The sequence below is a fragment of the Lingula anatina genome, chromosome 5 (assembly GCF_051362555.1).
Source record: "Lingula anatina isolate TDL-2025a chromosome 5, LinAna3.0, whole genome shotgun sequence".
Classification (NCBI taxonomy): Eukaryota; Metazoa; Brachiopoda; class Lingulata; order Lingulida; family Lingulidae; genus Lingula; species Lingula anatina.
In genome coordinates, this window is record NC_141771.1 from 16841554 (window position 1) to 16867328 (window position 25775).

The 25775-nt window shown below is 36.6% G+C and overlaps 1 protein-coding gene across 1 annotated transcript in view; it reads right to left on the bottom strand.

The window, feature by feature from the left end:
- Window positions 1-25775, bottom strand: part of LOC106163191 (polycystin-1-like protein 1) — a 128799-nt gene that overhangs the window by 35749 nt on the left and 67275 nt on the right. Inside the window, exons 30-32 of the mRNA XM_087013793.1 lie at window positions 23195-23309; window positions 6319-6532; window positions 905-961 (exon numbers count right to left, since the gene is read on the bottom strand). Of these exons, the coding sequence (XP_086869919.1) occupies window positions 905-961; window positions 6319-6532; window positions 23195-23309 (386 nt within the window). The remainder of the gene's footprint in view (window positions 1-904; window positions 962-6318; window positions 6533-23194; window positions 23310-25775) is intronic.

Consider the following 25775-nt stretch of genomic DNA (forward strand, 5'->3'; position numbering starts at 1 on the left):
TTTCCACAGTTGTTGCTGAATATCATATTTCGTCTTTATCTTACTTTAATATAGAATTAACACTATAGATATTATTTCATATCTGATGCTTCTATATAATCGGTATTGATAATTATTTGAATTATATTTAAAAAGTAGACTCTGCAAAGTAATTTTTCGTTGCATCAGTTCATCAAACACAACACTTTTGTCGAAAATTCTCAAAATCACCCTTGTACTTAAGCCGAAATATAAAATAAAAATACCTGCATTTAAATGTGTTCATTCCTGTGAAAAAGCAGCAGGAGAATCAATAGTGTGCACTTTAATTTCGAGATGCCTTTACTTCCTTCCCCTATATTCTGGAGTAGGATGTTTGTTCAGAGCCGCAATTTTCATTTCACACCTCTTTTGCATGTTTGGCACTACCTATACTAAAGCCTCTTCAAACCCAATTATTCTGATAACAGGCGATTGTCCCTGGACCAATATTTACTCAATGTGATATAGCATCTCATCAACAATACTTCTATTCTATTAAAAATGACTCATCGGCTTTTGCCCATTTTTCATTTGCCATAAGTGCTGACTTTCATTAAATTCTAATGTTTTGGTTACAATTATGACTATTTAAAAAAGTCATGCAACACGTCTCGAATTTTCCAGAAAAGGCCATTATCTAGGTAAAACATCTTTGTAAATGCTTTATCTGTTAACGGAATAATAGAAGTTGTACATCAAAAGATCTCTTTTTATCTTCAGAACATTGTCACAACAGCTTGATGAAAATAAATAATTTAACATTGTAAAGCAAATAATGTGAAGAATATTTCAAGCAAAATGGGCAGTACAATGGTTGCAAATTAGAATGACAAATATCTATCACTTTTGTCGCAATTTAATCAAAAATCAAAATAAAACTTACCTCCGAGGCTTTGGCTGTCACCCAGGCTAGTGCTGCAGATGTTTGCAAAATGGCCGACTAAAAAGAGATGAAGTTACTTTTAAGAAAGGACAAAAATAAATGCTAAAAAAACATCATGTAATAATTTCCTATGAACAATCAATATTTGATAACATTTTTCAATGAAATTTCAGTTACAAGAAATGAAAATAGCCCATACCCTCATCTGTTACTGCTATTATAAAAGCAACCCACTACTAAATAACTAAAATTACAATTAAGCTCTCCTTTATTGACTCATTAATTTTTTAGAAATATGATGGTAAGATAACGTCAGAATTTTTAAAATGACAAACTCATAACAGGGACACTCAAAAGAGTCATTCATGCACATACAAAGTCAACACCGAAAACATAATTCAATTTGGGGAGACATCACTTTTAGATCTGGCCCAGTTTTAGGGCTCATTCCCAATGTAACTATGGCTCTATTCCCATAGATTTTAGATCGATCTATCCCCGCGGGGAGTCTCACTAGATTACTTTCAGATAATCCGACTTAAATGTCCGTCCCGCCTACTACAAGCAGTAAGGGGGTAATTTACTTTCGTGTCCGCCCGGCTGACAGCTATTTAGCGTGAACCCCCTGGGAGTTAGGTCGATCTAAAGTAGGTCGATCTAATCTATGGAAATGGGGTGTATCACACTATGTAGATCAATCAACCTCTAGAGCTCCGTAACTCAAAAGCATAGCGAACTGCAAATCACCTTCTAAATCGAGGCAATATTAGGGTCTATATGGGATGAGTAAATCACGAGTTATGGAATAGAGACGCTTGCGCTCGGTCGCAATTCGCGATGCTTTTGAGTTATGGAGCTCAGGGGAACTGTTTCTGAATGCAATCAAATTTACAGTTTAACGCGCCTCCTCCTGGTGTTGAGAAGAATACATAAAAGCTGGTGATCATACCTTGAAAACCAGAGTAAGTGTGTTACTCTCTCAATCTGATTGCATTCAGGAAGAGACCCTGCAGAGCTGGATCAATCTACACAGACCGATGCTTTCATTGGGAAAGAGCCCTTACTTAGATAATTTACCTGAACGGTTAAACTTTTACCCCTGATGATAAATTGGGAGGCACATTTATACAGAAACTCATCTTTCAGTTAAGACTATTTCAACTACAATTTAATCATTCCGTTAGACCTATTAGTTAACCACAAAACAAGCATACCATTATCATGCATACTTTTAGCTCAACCACAATAACCACAAGACCTAATTAGCAGTGACAAAGGGATCAATAGTAAATATATCAGCAGCTAAGTATGATCTATTACTAAGACATCCCAAAGGAGTCATCTGATCCAAAAATAGCCAAGGACTATAAGAAAAAAAACACAAGATGGACAAACTGGTAAAAATTTTTAGCCACTCTGCAATGCATTCCTAGTAGAATTTCATGCAAGAAAATTGTGAAAACTTCACCTAGGAATTCATTTTTGTTTGTTTGTTTGTTTGTTTTTGTTTTTTATAGCCATGAGGTAAGATATGAGGAATCTTCCTGGTCATACTAGCTCCTCAGGCAAGACTAGGCAGAAAATAAGCTACCATGGCACTGTTATCAAGAAGGATGCTTTTTAAACATCAGCTTATATTCTGCATTTTTCTTACTGTTTCCACTTTTAAGTACATAATTGCTAGGATATTTCCAGAAAACATCGGTTAAAAACATATTTTGCTCTTCTTCCTAATTTTTTCATTTTTTTCCCATAACTTAATTGACAAATTACATCCATCTTTACAAGGCTTACCTTCTGTGTTCATCTTTAAGCAGACCAGCACAAATCTGCTGTTCAGCCAATAATAACTAACGGTCAATGAAAACCAGCTCAAATGGCCCGAGCGACTTTAAATGTGGGTTCGACCAGGTGGGCAAATATGCTTAAGCCTCAATAGTGAATGATATTGCATCATGTCTACAAACAAACGCCACAGAAACGACATACATTAACCTAGCTTTGATTATATCTGAAAATATACAATATATGTATTTTTTTTCTTTTTTATGGCATAAATCTCATTTCATTCTGCACACATGATTATTATCCAGATGAGAAATGCCTCGCTACTTTTCTAAACATTTTATACTCTTTGTTACAAATATCAACATCCTTTTCAATCCATGCCAATCTAAACCATATACACTAAAACAAGTTTTATTCATGAGCCAGGCTCTTCCTACACTTCACCACCTTACTGTTTGTTTACTCTGTTTTTAAGTCCCTTAAAACACCAACCTGATCTCTTCCTGCTTCCAGCATATAGCTTTACTTTCTCTTCCAAACTTCCTCATCATCATCATCATGACCCAAGACTTAATATTTGTCCATTTGTTGCCTCAATGTTTGACCAAGTACAATGTTAAGGCATTAAGACAACTATTCAGGGCTTTCATTAGAGCCTATAATCTATGCAAGGTAAACAGGATAATGAAAAATGCCCTCCTGTTGCCATGGCGCCACAACTGACCACTCAAAAAGTTATCGAACAATTTGGCATTAGCAAGTTTAAGCACCCTGTCCACATGCGAACACACATTACTGAAAAATCTCTTCCTGTTGTCATGGTAACACAAGTGTCCAGCCTGTTAGCCATTTTAAAATCATTGACCGTTTATAGTGCTGGCCTGTGTATTTTGGGCCTAATCCTCCAAATGAGTATGCATATTAGTTCTATATGAAAATCTGGCATAAGAGCCTGCTGACAGGTTCTACAATCGACCAACAAAGCCAACTTAAATCAATCAGTGCTGGACGCGTTTGTTTAGGAAGACTTCTATTAAAGTTCCCTATTAAGCCATGTTAATTTTCAATACCGGTCAGACAGTATGAAACCTCCACTGTGTGGCTTTTCAACGGTCAGTTCCAACAAAGTTAAACTGATGGCACTAACTAATGAATGCTAAAACAGTCAACTGCAGTCCCTGGTAAAAGCTTTGAATGACATTCGCTTATTACAGACTTGCATGAAAGTAATGACAAGAGAAAATACATAAAGCAACTTTTTTGTTCTTTTCATGGGAAAAAATTCAGCCCAAAGGAATATTCTCACAATCGTCAGATGCAAATGGTGTACATATGGTCTACTCTGACCCCAGCATCATGAACTGACCTACAACCTGACAGTTGATCTCCTCGTGTCCTCGCTTTCAAAGATAAATTTTTTCCAGATTTTGTACAAGTCATAGGTCCAAACCTTCTTCAGCTCATGCAAGAATTACAACTGTGTGTGGTTCCCAGTATGCTGATATCCGCCCACCCTGAATCGAAATTTGCTGCCTTGATCTTGCAGGAAAAAATTCCTCCAACTAAATCTCACGTTAAGCAAAAGTTTCACTTGACAGTAACTGTCAATCAAGATCTAACCTTCTCTCATCTGGCAATGCAAACTCAGACAACCTCTTTTACTTCGCCAATTTTACGCCTGAAAGAAACCATTCTTCACCGCCTTGTCGTACACACAAACCACATTCAAAAGCCCACTCACATTACCCTTCACTATTTCACACCTCGCACTCCAAACACAAAGCCCTAGACATGCCAACGCAACCTGCATTACCCAGCCAATAAGAGTAAAACTGGTTAATTCAACTAAAGTCAGCCTCGATGCCTTTGACACCCAAGTCAAAATATGCTTTCAATACGCTGAATAAAGTTATGTAATCAGGGGACTAAAAAAGTATTAACTTTCATTCGTTATGCGTTATTTACACAAGGTTCATACTAAAATGCACAGCCATAATAATACCCTCTTTTTCGGGTGATACAAAAAAAGGAAACCGTCAAGGCAGGGGACAACTAGATCTAACCCCAGAGCAGCCCTCAGGGTTTGAAAACAAGAAATACCTTTTCAGAAAGAATTTGTTTCTGTTTGTAGTAACCAGACATTTATGATTTATATTAATAGCTTGAGCCCTGGGGCAATATTAAGCCTGGACCTTTTACCTTAAGTAAACTTATTATAGGCACTTTTAGGTGAACAAGACTTACCTGTTTTTTTTTTCATAGATGCATTTAACAACAGTGCACCATAGCTGAGGTGACCTGACCTAAACTTTCAATGTGCTATTTTAAAGAAAAAAGACAGGAAGTTTTTATAATCCTTGCCCCTTTTTTTACAACCTGTTTGCACATTAAGCATAATGCCCACAAATGCCTCACCACCTTTTATTGTCTGCCAACCGCACACTGACTGTGCCTAATTATAACTAACTTCTGCGCTTCCCTTAACCCCGAGATTATTTGGGGGGAAAAAAATAACAAGAATTTCGATCCACTAATGTGGAGGAAATCAATTCACCTTTTCAAATCAGGAAAAACGACGAAATACTTTTTATGAAAGACAAAACCGCTTTAGGTCCAATAATAACAGAAAAGGGCATACGTGTTTGGTATCTTACCTGCCTGGGTCAATAAAGAGGCAGACACAAGCAATTAGTGATGCTTTTGTTCCCAGTGTCTTTCTAAACCCCAAATGTCCACTACCACAAAAAGGGTCAACAAAACTCAATGCACTGAGCTTAACTTCAAGACCCACAATGACTTAAAACATTGAAAGAAGCAGTTTTCAAATAATTATCTTACCTGATGAGGTCGATGGGGAAATTGGGCATGAAGAATTTTCAATTATACCTTTGCTGAGCTTTAAATACTCCAAAAATATTTACCGACAACTGACTTCCAAAAAGACAACAGAGTTACATTAGACCTAAAAGCACAACAACTGTAAGATACAGTGTGTAAGATACAGTGTAGTACCCTACTATCCAAACTGTTTGGCACTCTTTATAATGATTTACATTACCCTTCCACACATAAAAATAAAAACAAATCCAAATGGCTTTCCAGATGAATGACCCCCATTATTTTATAACTCCCAGATGGCAGTCACATAAATATTAGAAGTAATTGCTTGCCATTGGTCTCTCAGTCCCCGATGTGACAATGTGACATTGTTCATGTTTTATAAAGAGATTTCCCAATTTTTAATCCTTCTCATCACACAGCATCTCTCATACTCATCAATTCATTCAAGCTGCTTGAAGCAATTAACAAAATACACAACCCACTTAATAAAATTACTGAAATAATCTTTTGGCTCGATTTAAAGATTGCAATCAAATTGCCACAAACAGAAAGGTGATGTGAATGTCCCTTGCTAGGGAGAAGGTCCACTCTGAATTTAGGGTTTCAAATTTAAAAGAAAGGAAAAAAAACTTTATGAAATATTGGCCATCAGCATGGTGTGTGTGTGTGTGTGTGTGTGTGTGTGTGTGTGTGTGTGTGTGTGTGTGTATATATATATATATATATATATATATATATATTCCTCAACTTACACCAACTATTAAAAGAGAAATGTATATTCATACCTCCTCCACTAAAGAATGTCTGGTGGCTAACAGAATCTCTGAGAGGTGCTGACGGTACGCCTGCCGCTGTGTCAGTGGGACATCTATGGAGGCATCATCGGATAAGCGATTTAACCAGCTTGCCAGGAGCAATATGTTATCATTGGTTGCCATGACATCGCCCTCCTCTTGGGATATGACCAACGCCCCCTTTTCTCCCAGAATTGCATCGTGTCTACAACGAGAACAGTAAAAGTCATGTTAATTATTAACGATCACTGGATCAAAAGAGTAGTTTCAAAAGGATTACACAATGTCATGTGAAATCTGTCAACTGGAAGTAAATTTCTAAAGAGAAAAGCACTACATGCAATACTGAAAATGTTGCCCATTTAAGTGACAACAGCACAACAGTTCACATCAGGTCTAACTTAAGCCTTAAAAAGATTTATAAAAGCCTATAAAAGAACATATATCGACTTCATGATGCCTGTGAGTATCATTTCATCTTTTTTTTATCAAATGCATTTCATACCATGATTTGCTGCATAACAGAGTCTTATAAACTTTAAACATTTTAGTCCAATGGTCATTTGCACTAGAGGGCCTCAGAAAACTAAAAATTACCCTTTGCTTTAATCAGCTAAGCAACAGAAAAATTCTTTTTAGTACCTTAACCAAATCTACTGATCAGATGCTTCAGACATAGCTAACGTCACAGACTAGTTAAGTCTTGGTCACTACCCAACTCCATTATGGTCACCTATATTTTTCACCAGCTCTGCTATATATTGCATACCCCAACACTGAAAGCTATTACCTTGATGGCCTATCCATCTTTTTCACAAGGTAGTTGACAAAGCAAGTCTCATTTATCTGTTTGTTATATGTTCTACCTGTGGCTCAGGGAATAAAAGGCAAAGTAAGACTTGCACGTCTATAACTATCAGTACATATAAACAGGCATGAGTTTAACAAGTTTGCTCACACACACACACACACACACACACACACACACACACACACACACACACACACACACACACACACACACACACACACACACAATGGTAATTTGCTTTATTGCCCTCCTACAAATATCATCCATCTCCCAAAGACCAATACCTTGTGGAATTCAAAACGAGCAAATCATCATAAATAATTAACAACCAAAAAGTGATGACCACTGAACATGAACGAGCTCCGACAGCTAAATGGCTAGGTCAAGTTCGTTCAACACAAGGCAGGTCCATAGCCAGCAATTTTAAAAGGGGGGGGGGGTGTTTTTCTGAAAAAGTGGACCCTTTTCCATAAAACTTCCTGAACCTAGATCAAATGTTACCCAGAGTGGACCTTTTCCCAGCAAAAGGGGCGGTTCTTTTGAACCCCGAACCCCCCCTGGCTACGGGCTTGCAAGGTCAACGTAAAATATCCTGGACCAAGATATACCTCTAAACCACACAGAAACATGGCCATGCAGTTAACACAACAGTCTAAAGAGGCTATATATATCTTAATCAGCTTTATATATGGATTAGGCATTGACCAACACAACCTGCAGATCTTCTAGTACTAATGCCCATGTCAACCACAAGATCCACAAATTAACCAACATATCGTAAAATTATTTAGTACCAACAAAGCGATACCTAGCACGAACATTCATTTGCTCTGGTAGAGCTGGTTTATTTGCAGGTAATGTGGTTAATATTGGTGTTAATGCTAAAAGATCTGCAGATAGTGTTAGTAAATGCCTAATCCGTTTAAAAGGTCTGATAATATGTTTCAGAAGTTAGAACAGCTAGCAATATCAGCTAGGTCAATGCCCTCTATGGGCTGGGCAACACCAAGATACCATTGTATGGATTTTTACACTGGAGAGCACTAGTGATGATAACATGAAAAGCTACTCTGGTCACACTGTTGTGAAAATTTTCAAGGTACGGCACTGTCACAGGGGCAGATGGAGGTTGTCATCTGGGCCTTCCAGAAGACATTCACAATTCTTCAATTTTACAATGACAGGCATCTACATGTAATTTTTTGTCGGAAGATGGTCAAAAATGGAGGAGGGATCAACAAAGATAATTTGGAAGACTGTCAGAAAATATCTCTGGATTCGCTCGTGTTATGACACTTTGTGTTCATCACTTAGTGCATAACCATGGCCTGTCCCATGGCACTTGTCATCTTCATAATGTTATCAATGCATGTTATTCCATTATGTCGATTAGCAAATTAAAGTAACAAATGCATTTTTTTGGGCAATTACAATGGAGTTCTCTCTCCGTCTCCTAAATGCACAAATCTTTCTTGACATACTCAATTACATGTATGTAGCAGTACCAGTTTTACCTTAGTCACCTACCAAACTTTCCAAATTTTTGTTGCTTTAACTTACTTAACACTACATAAACTAGAGGATCAGAGAGGCGATACCGCCTCCGGATATTGTACCACCAGCTGGAGTAAGCGCATTCGTATGGACCCCCCCCTTCCAAAAAGGGACACCATCACCAGTCTTGTGCTTGACAAGCTCTATAAGATGCAATCAATAAGAGTTTTCAAAATATGCAAAAAAATATAACTAAAAATGGTACAATCAAGCAGATTTTCGAATTGACTTGCATTTTCCTACCCTTGATCACTCCTGTATTCTCTAGACAAAAGGCCTATTGGTTTTCCTTGAAAAGTGTTGTTAATGGTGCATATATGCTGACAAAAGAGAAAACCTAGGGGCAACAAGGGGCACATCTCTCACATTGCAGATTTAAAGGCCTGAAAACATGCAAAAAGCAGTTCATCATAAAAAGTAGGTCAAAGGTCAATTTCAAGGTCACAGATTGCTAGTGTATTACTTCCTATTCAAGTTCAATAGTAACTATGGACCTATCTCTGTCAGTTTTAGAGATAAAGGAGAAAGAAAATTTGCAAAGTTCAGTTCATAGTAAAAAGATGGTCAAAGGTCAATTTTAAGGTCACAGTAAATTGCCAGTATATGACTTACTACTTAAGTTCAATAGTAACTATGGACCTATCTCTGCCAGTTTTGGAGATAAAAGGGAAGCAAAATTTGCAAAGTTCAGTTCATGGTGAAAAGTAGGTCAAAGGTCAATTTAAAGGTCACAGTAAATTGCCTCTGACTTTCTATTCAAATTCAATAGTAACTATGGGCATATCTTTGCCAGTTTTGGAGATAAAAGGGAACAAAAATTTGCAAAGTTCAGTTCATGGTAAAAAGTAGGTCAAAGGTCAATTTCAAGGTCACATTTAGATTGCCAGTATATGACTTCCTATTCAAGTTCAATAGTAACTATGAACCTATCTCTGCCAGTTTTGGAGATAAAAGGGAACGAAAATTTGCAAAGTTCAATTCATGGTGAAAAATAGGTCAAAGGTCAATTTTATGGTCACTGTTAAATCCTATTCAACTTTAATAGTAACTATTGACCTATCTCTGCCAGTTTTGGAGATATAATGTTACAATTCTGAGTTACAATAATGTGCCACCACAATGTACTTTTTAATACAGCATAACACGAAAACCGTATGAAATACAAAAAAACGGAGACCAACTGCAATGTTGGGCTTTACATGCTCTACAAAATGCAAAAAAGAACGGGTCGCTAGCATTAACGGTTCCCGAATTAGAGACAGTTTTCAGTTTCGGTATCTTATGGCCGCTTCTCCCGTGAAAATGCACCGATTGACCCCAAATTCACGGAGATGAAAGATGACCCAAAGGGTTACACTTTCCAATAATATTATTGGTTAAGTCTGTGTAGTGTCTGAATAACAGCGCAAATAATATTTTTTTGGTAAAAAATTTCATTTTTTTGAAAATTTTGGCCTGTTTGACCTTGAAATAAAGGTCAAAGGTCAAATCCAAGGGCATATTTGAAATCTACACATATGACTTTTGGAAAGCCGTCTGTAGAAATTTTTCCCATAATTCCTTCCATAGGGTAGATAATTGGCATTGAATTTTCAAAAATTTTGACAATGTTGCATTTCAACAAGCGTCACGCCCAGGCCAGTGCACCGACGGAGACAAAAAAACCAGGGTGTTCAAGTTGAGATTATATGTGACCTAAATCCAAGAGATGGGGACACAGGTCCTTGCGGTCTAGGAGGAGAAGCGGTAACGGTGACTTGTTTCCGGCGCCCGACTGCGGAGCCGGCGGAGCCGCAGGAGCCGGCGGAGCTGTACGAGACGGGTCGGGACTAAAACCATGAGTACCGCCAGCGTACACGCTGGTGGTACTAATTAACCAAAATTCTACTTAATTAACACCCAATTTACTTACAAGCCAACTCCTTCCTAAACGCACTACTCATCATTTCTTCCAACATGCCCAAGAACTCAGAGGCTTGTTCTAATAGCTCTAAACTTGTCTCACAAACACTGTAATAAGCCGTTGGAGCAACAGACACCCAACGGCCAGAATAAACTGCTCTGTTCAGCTCTCCATTGATCCAAACTAGGGCAGGCTACCCAACTCTATGGCATGCCAGTGTGCGGACGCCCGGGGCTCATGCTGACGCAATCATAAACACAACTGTGTAGATCAACATTGGATGGGAGTGGGGAAGAGGAAGAGAGGCGGGAAATTTTTCCACGTGCTAGCAAGCTAGCTAGCTCCAATGCAGAGTTGTTTTTCTCCTATTCTATGCTAAGTTGGTCTAATCCGATAATGCATCGATCCTCCTTTAAGTGGTCAAACTATGTGAGAAACAGAGCCATATGGATTTCAGGAAGGGAACGGATCTTTCCGTTTTTGTCCACGAGGTCATCAGTGTTATGGCTATTTTATCGCCTGGATTTAAATTTGACACTTTAATTAAAACAAGCACCTGGAGGTCAACATGGAAGGGTTCAAAATATGTGCCAATGATTTAGAGTTAAAAATTCAAAAATGTAGAGATCAACTCCTCAGTACAATAAAATTGGATGGCCCCTTTCATAAGTAACATGTACACCTATGCCAAACCTGCCATACCCCACACAGCTATCAAATATAGTAAACTGGACTTAGCATGCTTAGAATGTATGCTTAAAAACCTTAAAACCCACTCACCAAAAACCCTGCTAGAAATGCACCATTTATTGAACTGTAGCCTCCAATGGTTAACTGACCCTTAATAACACCACTGACCACTACCCCCTGGTTAACTCACCTGTCCAGGTGAGAAAAACAAGGGGCATGAACTATTTCTGCTCCACACCTGGCTTAATGACTTCAAAATAAACCTACACCTGTAATTATACCCCTCTGCTTAACATAGCTTTGACCCAACCGGCCATTAACTGACCAAAGCCAACTGACCAGTGCATGTAAATATAACAAGGACAAACTATAAGTTATAAGGTATTTGAATGACAAATTACCAGCACAAAAAATAGCTCTTAACAGAATTGAAACTACCCATCAATCACAAGTTTCTCTGTGAGATTTAGATGACCATAACTCTAATGAGTTCATCCGTCCACATATTTAAATAAAAACTTACAATGATACAACAAGTATATTCTTTTCTTGGTTATATATTTGAGGGGAAACTATTTTAATAAAGCATCCGAATGAGTTTAAATTAAAGGCATCTCAAACTCACCTGTACAGTTGACCAAACTCCCATCTGTATAGTTTGAATGGACCTTTGCCTAACTGATCAGCTTCCAAATTAACTACCTTGTTCATGCAATTGCAAAATACTGCCCAATCTTAACCAAACACCAGCAGCAATTATCTTAGGCTAGCAACTGCAGCCAAGTTCATTTGTAGCAACTAATTGGCTTAGTGATCACAGAATGCCTAGCAACAGCAAACTTCCTCTGTCTCTGGGTTAATTGTAAAATTCTGGCCAGTGTATTTCACAGAGCGCTTCAAAATAAATGTAAGTTTGCTTTCTTTTTGAATACATTTAGTTAAAATGCTGTAGCTTTTTGTTGTTGTTTAATAGATCTACTTAATCCAGATAGGGTTGAAATATTCCTTTTATTTTTGTATTCTTCATATTTATATATATATATATATATATATATATTTTTTTTTTTTTTTTTTTTTTTTTTTTTTTCTTGAAGACTGACCTAAATCTTATTTGTTCAAAACATTTTTTCTTTCCAAAAAATATGCAATGAGCAAATGCCACTGTTTTCCTTTCAGAAAAAAACTGCATAAATTTCAATACACTATTCAGGAGTAGAGTTTCTGTTTTCAAAAATGTTACAGTTCCCAATTCCTGGCTGTACAAACAGGCTGAAAAATGACCACTCCTGTTCTGACCACAATAAATAGTAGCAACTTTCAACATCAAATCAATACCTTCCAGATACGACAAGAGTCTCAGTTTCACAACCCAAACACGATCAGCTAGATGCCATAAACAGAAAACAAAGGCTGACCAGTGCCGTCCTCTTGGTCAGCTCAAGCGACTCAGCCAGTGACATAATGACACAAAATAAAATGGAAAATAGTGTTTTGAGTCAATCGTATCACCTGCATGAACCACCTGCTGTTTTCCTATATATGTTTTTTTTATCTTTATTCACTTTTATACAGGCCTTATAAATGGATTAGGCGTTTAATAACAGTACCCGCATTTTTTTTTGCACTAACACCCAAATTAACCACATAACCCACAAATTAACCAGCACTAGCAGAGCAGATGCATGTTAGTGCTAGGTATTGCTTTGTTAGTGCTAAATAATTGTATGGTGTGTTGGTTAATAAGCTAACCTTAATGAAATGCCCATTAACACTTCTGATGCCATATGAACATATAACACAATGGACACATATTAACCATAATGTAAAATCTCATTTTATATAAAAAATATATACTTTAGTCAAGATGCTAAATGGTTTCATATAATTATTTTAATAAAATAATCACTATCCCAGGTAGAAGTATCTCAAATGTGTCAAATTCGACTAGATGTGTTCAAAATGGTCAAAAGGATTAACTGAGAACAACATCAAAGCATTGGAAAGGCTAGCATCCAGCAAAGCATAAAACAACTGTGATATTGCCTATCCTTGACCAGGGCCCTTAATTAATGTGAGTCCAGTGGATAGATTGCATGACAAATGCTTGCTGTCACACAACCACAATGACAACTTGGTTAATTGCATACAGAACCAACGGGTCACTGACATACATCATATACTGCTGATATCGGAAAATGTACGAAGCGATCGAAACATTTGGAATTATACAGGAATGAGACTGCCATTTAGTGAAAAAAGTCAGAAAATATAGCACAGGGTTCAGGGGCTGCCTAGGGAAATGATATTTTTTAGTTCCCAAAGAGTCAGAAATCAGCCAATGGCCTCAAAAATCACACCTTTGGTTATACAGAGTACTCTTTTGGTGTTAGGAGAATGCTCAACTGACATTTGTACATCCAACCAATGACAAAAAAAGAATTTTCACATTAAGCGTTATAACGTAGCTATACAGCTGTACCAATATGCTTTTGGAGGTTCTAACATGCATTTGCCCTATAGGAGATTTTGTTTCCTTTCACAAGCTCTCAGCAAGGTCACTTCCTGCTGTTTAGGGAGAAAGTGAATGGCCATGTTGAGCAGGGGGTTCCATTTATGTGATAGCTCGACTATTAATTTGTCAGTCTCTCATAACAGAACGGTACAGCTGTAGCACTAAGATAAAAAGTTCAATGTGAAAAGGCAAAGTGTGCATACAATTTAATCTAATTTTGTTTCAAATGAAATATATGTACTTTTGTTATGAGTATATATTTACCATGAAAAGAAGTTCACCTACTTCAGATCACCATCAAATATTACGATGAAAATAAGTTCACCTGCTTCAGATTGGTATCAAATGTTAGGCACAGCTAATGAAATGAATTGCGCAATCAAAAGGAATATATTCTGAAGTGAATGACAGCAAGCATAATGGTTATGAAACATTAAACAGATAGATAATCGCATCAGTGATGGGTGATATGTTTTGTAAGTCCTGATATTACTTCATTGTCTGCTTCTTCACTCAATACTAACCTTACCTTAGCGTGAAAATCTATGGTGTTGAAATCCACAACCATTTAAAACTTGAGTTTGGCTTAATTAATCGGTTCCAAGTGAATTTATCAAACAAAATTTTTGCAGTTCTATGAAGGGCAATTTTTTTTCACTAACCACATCATTTGCAATTGACATATATCCCTACTTTGTGAAAATCAATAGTTATCGTTAATTATGTGATAGAAATAAAAACGAGGATGTTTTTTTCATTTTAGTGAAACCAAAAAGGAAAAAATAACAGCTTATCTGTTTCAAATATCATACCATTTACGTAAGAGATTTACATCAATGCCTAATAACATGGTGATATGCTTTCATTTATGTAATGATATATGGCCACTAATTACGTCATTACTGTTAAAAAATCTACTACTTGCTTCTACAACAACCACTGATACGGGTTGTTTTTGTCATTCAACACCAATAAAAAAAGACATTTCTACATCAAAAACCAATGGCGTTTCTATAATTTTTCCTCGGTTATTGATGTGTTCTAATTTATTTTTGCTTAGGTGCAGGGCCATCGAGCAAAATGATGCATTCACATTCTGACAGAATTAGACCAAGATTGTAAAATTTATAGATGGCAACATATGATAATCTAGATGCTTAGGCTATGTAAGCTAGTCACACGAACCTAAAATAAATTATTTTGCAACAATCTATTTCCTACTTCAGTGGCTGCGTAAATTACAATAAAGCACCGTGTAATTTTGGCTGGTAATCAAGTTACACAAAGTAAACCAAGAAAACCTCAGTCAACCAGCATCATAAGCACCTGTAACCACAGATCTGCAGAACGACTAAGTTCTAATGAATTCTTTATTGGAAATATTAGATTTAGGATGACAAGGTCAATAGAGTTAACCACAGGCCTCCCACAACAGACAAGACGCGAAAAAAAATTCCAGCGAAAAAATATGTGGCGATATCCTGTGACTAGCTGTATTTATATAGTGTAGAGTTAATATGCAGTTGACTTGCTTTAATTCTTTTTTCGAATCAAGGGATTTAAACTAATTCATTTAGTAAAGTTAAAACAATAGATGGCATGTCCTAAAATAGAATTTTCCAGTCTATTTCATTATGACAAATTGAAACTTATTCGCAGTCTATGGGTGCGTTAACATTCCCAAAGAAATTATCCCACTAGGGGCATGTAGATCAATTGATCCAACTCTATGGGGACTCCTGCTGAATGCAATCAGATTAGCTAAATGACATGCCTCGTAAAGCAGCTAGGGGTTGATTAACTTTCATGTGCGCTCAACTTCTGGAAGCTTTTCCCGTTCATTTTGAGTACAACCGATAATATCATAGGATATACATCTTATGACAAGACCTTACTAAGTCAGCCTGATTTCAGGAAGACAGATAAATCCCGACCACAAAAATTATGGAGTCTGACCTCAATGCAGGGACTTGCTGACCACAATACCAGTCATTAGTGACCACAAATCCTATATTAATATAACCCTAGGTAACCTGATAGCCATTCTGGTGTCTATCCTGTACAAAAAAAGAAAAAAATGGTGATTGTTTACATAATGACTAATAAATCATTGCTACATTATCATTATTATGCTTAAAAATATTGCACCCAGTGACTTTTGCTCCATCCAAGGAGCATTAGCAATTATCAAATCTATTGTTTTTTTTCAAAGGTTGTACAAATCACTTCCTATTTTCTGAAATTTAAAACATTTCTTACTATATTTCATGCAGATATTTTTTCTCAGATTTTAGCCCAAAATGATTGAAACTCAATTTTACTAATGAATTTATGGGAAAAAAGAGTAATATGCCACTTATACATTTTCATTTTCTCTTGGTAATATTAAATAAACTCCAATTCAGACTCCATTTTTTTTTTCAATTTAATTATAGATTGTTCTTTATTTTTCACTGTGCAGATAAATTTTGCACAGAACGCAACAATTAACAACCTTCAGCTACAGAGGAGTGGACGAAACAAGACCCAAAATGTCACGAAAGTATACAATCCCTTCCTTTTATCAAGAGGATGCCAACCCAACACAACCGGCAGGATCAAATTAAACGATTCATATTCTGAACCCATCCTAGATCTCTGGTCATTGAAAACCACACGGCCATGAACGAAGTCACATTTAACTCAATTAAAGGTTTCTTCCAGTCAACCCTAGTATCCAAAGTGGACGTTTGTGGTCTAAAAAGCACCAACAGCTTTCTATAAAGAATCAACCATTTTCACTAAGGCTTCGTTCACATGCAATGTCTATTTTCTAATTTCTATTTTCTATTTGCGCTATCTTATGATCACGGTCTGTGCCCTGAATATCCCGCCGCGTAATTACTGGCAGCGCGAGCCAGTTACTTATAGTAACTTATAGTAACTGGCTCGCGCTGCCAGTAATTACGCCGCGGGATATTCAGGCCACAGACCGTGATCATAAGTCATACCGCAAATAGAAAATAGAATTTAGAAAATAGACATTGCATGTGAACGAAGCCTAAAACTGATATTCTTAGAATATGAGAATAATTAACTGATGCTACAGTATCATCAATGAGCCCTAGTTATGTGTGTAAGCCACAGAAGCATATCCAGTCTTTTATCATGTTTTCTACCTTTTGTTCCCATATATCTCCTTCCTGCTTTTATATATCACCACCTGACATTTAAACCACTACCAAGAGACCTCAAATATTGAAAAAAAAATATATCCTTAATAACCCTTCAAGGTCAAACAAATAAGGATTAACATATACAAATAAATTAATTTATTTTTATTAAATCAATAGAAATGTAAAACATACATAAATCTATTAGAAAGGAAGACGACAATACAACACTAAAATATTAAAAAAAAAAAGGCCTAATCAGGAATGAGACCACCACTTTAGGAAAAAGTCAGAAAATAAAGCCTGGGGTTCTAGGGGGCCGCCTAGTATAGCCTAAGATATTTCTTACTCCCAAAAAGTCGGAAATCTGCCGATAGTCGAAAAAATTTCATCCCTGCCTAATCCTTCCAGGTCAGGTCACGATGAATCATTATTGTAACAGTGAAGCAATGTGTAAGCTACTGACAGAGAGAATTGTGTCCTATACCTTGCTGCGGGGGAGCTATAAGTTGCAGACGCTCTGATATCATTTGTACGAAAACCACAAATTTGCCCTACTAATTAACAGGCTTTTCTATTGTATTACATCTGGATAAAATGCTTCTTCGCCCTGGCAATGATTCCATTGAGACTTCAGATAATAGCTGGGCAATGATGTAGAAGATGTAAGGCTGGATTTGATTGGTGGTTTTTTAGCGTCATTCATTCCCTGAAGGCATCTCTACACTATATGTCTCCGACTTGTCGCTTACTCAGGAGGAAAAAAATTCCAGTGAAAAGATTTATCGTTGTAAAAACATGACCCATGTAGCACTGTGATAATCCGTTCATTTCTTAACCCTGCGGTTGTAGATCTTTGCTTGAGGTCAACTTGCAAAAAAATTAAAATGCCAAAGATTTTGGATTCTGCATTATAAGGTTATTGTCCAGAATTGTGTGAAAAAAAAAAGAAAATGCCAAAGACTGAATTCAGCATTACAAAAGTTATTGTCCAGAATTGTCAGATTTAAGAGTTATTTGTTTATTTTATGCCCTGTATGACCACTGATTCTTTTTCTTTCTTTTTTTCCAAGGTATATTTCTATTGTCCTCTGTATGACAAACAGTACAAGGTCACATTACAAGAAATGCAGAGTTGGCAAAAACTTGTCATAGGGTCATTAACCTCAGTTCAGTCCCCATACCTATCCTAAAACTAAAATACAAGTCATTTTCTTTTTATTTCAAACCATCTTTTCTCCTTTCTCAACTAGTTTCTTTAAAATGTTTTAGGCATTTTTAATGCAAAAGCAAATTTGTGCCATACAAACACACCATATATGTGGCAGCTTTCTGTAATAAAACATTCTTATTCTTCAGTTATCACTTACATATATATCCAGAGGCTTGCTCAAATGAAATGGAAAAGAACAAGAAACCCGCAGCGTAATAAAAACAGCCTGGTTGTTTCTTTAATGTTTGCCCATCGTCTGGCATTGTACCGTTAATGCGCTGTTGCATTGGGCCAGCTCAACTCTGACCGTTGTTTTGTTTGTATAATCATTTCTCTCGATTTCAAACACTACAGGTCAAAAGTTAGTCTACTTTCTGGAGTATTTGTAAAGTTCTAACTCGATCACAGGTAGCAAATATGCACACAAACTGAGCACAATGGGTTCACTCTCCGGAAAAACAGATGGAAATTTCATGGGCGTAATTTTAGCCACCTATTCTACATAGAGTACACTGTAATCTAATTCTGATTTCAAAACAGAGTGTTTACTGATGTAATTCAGTTTACCCGTTAGAAAATTTGAAACGGAGAGTTATGTAGTGACCCCTCATATTACAATTATAATATTTTAGTTGTAGACTGATACCTTGAAGGAATACAGTAGAGAGCGATGGAATTTTGGATGACTTCAGCAAAATCTGGGGCGGACCTAGAGTTATTTTCTGACAGTCTTCCAAATTATCTTTGTTTATCCATCTTCCATTTTTGACCAACTTCTGACAGAAAAAAATTAGATACCCGTCAATGTAAACTTGAAAATCTGACCGTCTTTTGAAAGGCCCAGAAGACGGCCTCAATCTGCTCTTGAAAATCATATACATCTTACATACATGTAAAATCATGCTCAACCTGAATATGTTTGAACATTCTCAATCATCTTCAATCTAAGATACATGTCATTTAAAGGTATAATGTAATTATCATATAAAATATATTATTTATTACTATTATTTATTTTTCTTTTTTTTTAATGAGAAGATAAAAAAAACAGTTCAACCTGAAGTACTTTATGAAATTTTCCTCCATAAACATTATTCTTTGAATGAAAAATTTATTCTGTATTTTGGCCAACACCCATCATTCATAACAAACAGTACTGAGAATGATGAGTCACATTACGCAACAAAACGAAATAAGCAAATTTCAAACTTTGATTAACAACCAGGTCAACCCTAATAGTGGGGTTTTCGATACTAAGGCACTATACAGACTGAAAAAAAAATCAAACAAACAGATCCAAAATAGACACTCAAGTTGAATGATATCACATAAAATATCACCAAACATTTTGCCTAGTCATCTCACAATAAAAGCTGGAAACCACTCAACCAAAACATCTCTCGATATATATATATATTAAACCAAGGATGAAAGTGATTTTTTTATGGCACAACTGGGCCTCGAACTCTATGCAGTGGGCAAATATCAGAAACCAAACTATAAACAAAATATTCAACCCCAGCTGAATAAATTTGCACCTTAGAAGTTCCATTTTAGATGTATACCAGTAGCTATGAATGATGACAGAATACTGCTTTTGTTATACAAAATTTATATTTTTTTTATGAAAAGAGAAGAAAACCAGCTATCATCAAAGGACACTCATTCTTCCTATCTAATCCATTATAGAAATATTATACACAATCAATTATCATCAAACATAAAAATATTTGGCCATTGCCATGGCAACAGGATATAACTATCAACAATACAGGTGAGTCTATTCTCTGTGTTCTTTTTCCCCAGTTTAATTGATGTGACAATGGTAGGTGATTTAGGGTCACTGGAATTCTGAAACGAAAGTGTGTGCATGTGAGAATGCACGTATTTGTAAGAGTGATACAGAGTGATGCTGTGTAGATAACACACGTGGTACTTTGCATGTGCTTGTGCACGTGTGTGTGTGTGTGCATGCATGCATGCACAAATGCAGACACACCTGTGTGTGTGTGTGTGCGTGTGTACATGTGTTATAAAAAAAAACAAGTTTCAGAAAATCACTTCTAACCCAATAAATCACTCGCAAAGAAAAAAGTTAATCCACACCTCAAAACAGCATAATCTTGTTTAAAGCTACTTGTAAAGCATTGAAAGCAAATTTAGAAAACCTTACAATACAAACACTAACTTCATGCTTAGCTGCAACTGAAATAGCCTACTTTCTGTTTGGCTTCAAGCATCCAATTTTCAAATGGAAGAAATCAAAATTTATATTAAGAACTATGCTTAAATAAAATAATTCATCTTATCTCTAAAACTATTTTTTTTATCTCAGATATATAATTCCTGTTTTTATATATAACCACATGACATGTAACTGCTACCAACAGATCTCAAATATCTATAAATATTTCCTAAATTATCCACCAACCTTAAACATTAATGGTTAAACATCAACTTTTCAGCCATATCTGAACTGCATTATCAAATATTACCGAAAAGCAAGTCTGGGTTATATATCACCCTGAACATATTTTCTGACAGACTGAAATTCACAAATACTGAATAGATAAATATACTGGAACAAGTCACTAAATAACGCATCAATCTAAAAAAGCACCACCATTACCCTTACAACCGAACTTCATTTCTCCCATTATTTAATTCTCCATTGCAGACATCGCCACTGAGGTATAAGAAGTAAATTCGCGCCTTTCTAACCTAGCTAACTATTCATCCTGTCTGTGCATTTAGGAATCGAAACAAAGGGATGTTTGCACGTGTGCTGTTGCCAAGGAGGTGTTTGTAAACAAAATGTTGACGACAAAAGGAAGAAGGGGGGAGTCGAGGACAGTATAGAGGGTGGGGGTGAACTAGGGTGGGAAGAGGTTGGAATTAGAGAGGGGGCAATTTGGGCATTTCTGTACAGAGCTCGTCTGTGGTAAAAGGGGCTTGTTTGGAGGTTGGGGGGGGGGGGAGGGGGGGGGGAGATACCCCTTCTAGGATATGTGTCAAACAATCTGTGCTTTTTCCTTTTTTAGCACATTATAATCATGGAGGTTACAAAAATAAGAGAGAGGTTTAAAATACATTTGAAAAATTGGGCCATATTCTTGTTATTTTGTATCTTCAGTGAGAGATCTTTTAAGGGAGTGGTGTAATTTAAGGTAGAATGTAAAAAGGATACAGATGCACAAAGACATAAACAGAAAGTGATTCATCATGCTTGTTCCACTATGAATAAACATTACAGTTCAAATGAAAACAATTAAATCCAAAAGAGCAATTTTGTGAAGTTAAATATTACAGAGTCCCTACAATAACCTGTCGTTAACCTCGGTCACGGTGTCACTAAAAACATAAGCCGAGCAAGTCCCTATCAAAGGCTCCGAGAAGGCCCTCATGTTTACAGTTACTGCCTGCGATACAGTAAGCCTATACAATCCTCTGTTTGCACGTCTAACAGGGAAAACTATACCTCGTACCATCCAATCAGGAGAGCATACATACAGACCCAACGGACAAACAGCCATGGGTAGCACAATTAACCAAACCAACAAGCCTGTATTTATTAAAGCTCCCACTTGTTTTGTGAATTTCAAACTAATAAGAACAGGGCACTAGCAATGCATGGACTGCTGTACTAAGTTCAAAAACATACTCCATACAAGACTATAATGCCACAGTAATAAATCTTAGACCCCATTTCCATAGGTTTTAGATCGATCTATCCCCGAAGGGAGTCTCACTCATTCACAGTCAGCTTAACCAGCTTAAACGTCTGTCCTGCCTACTAAAAGCTGTAAGGGGGTAATTAACTATGGTGCACGCTCAACTAACTACAATTTAGCGTGAACCCCCCGGGAGTTAGGTCGATCTAAATCTAAATCTCTGGATCGATCTAAATCTCTAGGAATGCACCCTAGTAGAGATATAATGGCATTTTTATGATAAGTGATACTGTTTAAATATATATGTATATATGTATACTTTCAAATTATCTTAGAATCATTTATACAAGGAAAGAGGGAGATAGTAAGTCATTTCAACATGCAGAAACTCTATTCATTTATTTTGATATAAGGAGGGGGGTTCGGGAGATGGCACACAGTATCCAACTTAACAAGTACCCCAGGCTATCAGTGGCATGGAAAACAGCTAAGAAACAACAATCAGAAACAACAAAAGCTTGCCTACGCTCTCAAGACCCTTTAAATTTCGAGAGACTGTGACCTGAAGAGGGCATGAATTGAACCGACCGCTCTTAGGTCGCATTCACACTGAGGACAAGTGGGTTCTCCTGAAGTCCTCATATAAGTTTGTCTGGTTATGACCAACTCAACCAGTAAATAGTAATACCAATAAGCACAACATGCAGCTCTCTGTTTAACAAATTTATTGAAGATATAGTCAACTTTGCTATGAGCTCAGCTTCTGATCAGCTTTATCAGTCAAAACTTAAAGGAATAGTCAAACTGAGAAGGGTGGACCTATCTGCAATAACTGACCCTAATTTCACACACACACACACACCAAAAAAAAAAAAAAAACTTAAATTAGTTCACTGGCTTAGTTGACTAGGATTTCTGGGAGAGTGTTGTTACACTGCTCCTGATAGGTTAAGTTGTACCCATGTGACCATGTAACCCTGGTAATTAAGTTCTTAGCCAGGGAACCTGACTTGAACTTTTGTTTTTTGAAACCAGGGGGCCTAGGGCCTGTTTCACATAAGAACTCAAGCCCATTAATTGGTCTAAACTTTTTGGTCTAAAATTTCCCTGCAATCTGACCCCCAAACAAACCAATGATTGTCCATGCAATCAAATTTAATACTAAGCCTGTTTTTGGACAAGAAAATACTTGGTTTCATGTTTCAGACCTATAATTATTTATCTAAGTGGAATAAAATTAAAATGAATAAAAGCAGACCAAATTCTTGACCTTAAAAAGTTAAGCTCAATTTTCAGGCTAAAGTCCTATATGAGTCCATTTTTTTGATAAATAAGTGTAAGTGAAAGACAATGATACTTACAGATCTTTCTGAAGGGTAGAGTTCTCGCTGACATTCCTCGGTAGGACTTGGACTGGCTCCGAGCAAACTGTCGTACGGGAGCCATGGCGATCGAGGATGGACAGATGGATCAAAACTGGAAAAATAAATCGCATTTTTGTTATGAGTCTCATATTTTCTCAGCTTTATTCGTAACAAATAATGGACATCTTTCTCAACTTCTGCTTTTTTTTTTCTAATATCCATATACATTTGTTATGTATTCTGGTTCCTGCTCCTTGTATACAATATTTCTCCATATCATAAGAGTTTCATTTTTTCAGCATCAGTCAATATGCTTTTGCCCCATTTTTTTACTCTCTTCTTCAATCCCTCAAAAACACACTTGTTCCCTTGTAAACTTGCTTTAAAATTATTCCTCCTGCCTGTCTCTCTCTCTCTCTCTCTCTCTCTCTCTCTCTCTCTCTCTCCTGCTCTCCATCTCACTCTCTCTCCATCTTTCTTTCTTCAACCTTCCTTAATTCCACACCTTTCTCTCCTCACACACACAGTCTGCAGTCTAAACAAACCGCCCATTCTTACCCTACAGAGCAGTTTTCGCTCCGCCATCCATCAACGTCTTCTACCTCTTTCCTTGAAGCTCCGTCCGTTTTTTCCCTTCATCTGCAACATTTCTATTCAATCCCACCCACTCACGACCCAGGACAATCGCCGTGGAGTTCACTAACATTCCTGTCTCTACATATCCAGTTGTCTTTTGAATAGAACTACAAATCCATACATCTATTAAACACGACGGGGATTATCATCAAGTATGCCAAATAGGTTTACAATTCCAGCTCAATTTAAGCTCGACATGCATTGTGAAAGGCAGGATTTATGATCATATCTATTATAAGAAAGAAGCCATTATCTCCTTAATCACACCAGGCAACTTCAACTGGAAATTGACCTAAAATACAGCAACAGCAGTTGAACGAACTGATAAAACATCGAATAGTCTGAAAGAGAGCAGGACCTCTCTGTAATTCTTAAGCTGCTTACAATAAATTTCTCGTCTAGCAGTTTTAGTCCTCAAGTGACATTTTTTTGTGTTTATCCTATATCAACCCAGTCCTTACCTTTCTTCTGTCTATATTGAAGAGCCAGAGCATAGCAATCGCACTGATAAAGACACCACCCTTTCTCATACCAGTTAGTTTAAATTGGTCTCATTTTCCTGCGCCCTGCCTAGTTTCCACTGGTATACTTTTCTTTTCACCAGTAGGCAAATTTTTAGCGCACTAAATGTTTTAGGAATTGTTTATATCAAACACCTCTTCTTAACTGGAAATGGGTTTACATTTCTCTCTTCCAATATAAACTGAAGTGTATTAAACTCACCCAAGAACGGTTCTCCTATGCAGTAACTTTACCTTCTAGTCATATACCATTAATTATTCAGTTCGTTTTTTTTTTTTTTTTTTTCAGCAAAATTAAATAAAACTGAATAAGTATTTTAAGAGGTGCCAATCCACTTTATTATAGATCATTTTCCAGATTTTAAAAATATATATATACGTTTTGTTATAAAGTGTAATTCCAGTATTAACAAATTATAGATGTAATAACCAAATGAACACGGGAAAAAAACTGACGGCTTTGACATGTGACAACCCTTCGATGTTACCATGAGATTAAGTTCCCCAATCAAAACGGAATAATTTATCTCAGCCGCTTCCAGTGGAACATGTTGATTTGTGTGGTCTCCACAACAAAAATGTTAAGTCTATTCAGCATAACATCTGCCTATTAGGATATCTGTACACACTACATGAGTTCCGGTTCAGTGGGCAGGTAAAAATCAATGTATAGAGGAGTGATCGTATCCATCATTACATGTCAGTTCCTTATTTTACCACTGTTTTGTTTCCACAGATATGAATGCAACCGACCAACCAGAAAGAGAAACAAACGTCCAGAAAAAATATAACGTGTACACATTTTTTTTTCTAAACTTACATTACTTTCATTCCTAATTAAGTGTTTCAATTAAAATACAATGATTAGTTAGAAAAACAAACAGTTACAGATCTTCAAAGAGGTATTATCATTTAGAAGCTACTTCTTGGGTCGTTACACAAAAAAGTGATCATTTGAGTCTAGTCAGTAACGCAATTTTTGTGTAATATTTGCATAACTGTCATAAATATGTATATTTATTCTTAATTCCTGTTAATTTCTTTCCATACTGCAGCTTACTTTAGTATATAACAGCAAAAATAATGGGGCATGCAAAAATTGTGCAAATATTACACCAAATTTAGACATCACTGTCGTCACTCAAATGTTCACTTGTGGCATACCCCCTTATCTCACTTACAACACGTTCACTCGTTGTCACTGCCAAGCATTTACGCCTCTCAGATACATCTCCCGAGTATCCCAGCATTCAGCTGGTATTACACATATTATGGAAACTATGACTACGACACACAAACACCCAAGGTACAGGCCCCCCCTAGCTTGTTCTCGGTGGTTGTTGATATGTTATTACAAGAATTAAATTACATACACACAAAAAAAAAGACATATATTATGTGTCATAAGGCCCCGAGCTAAA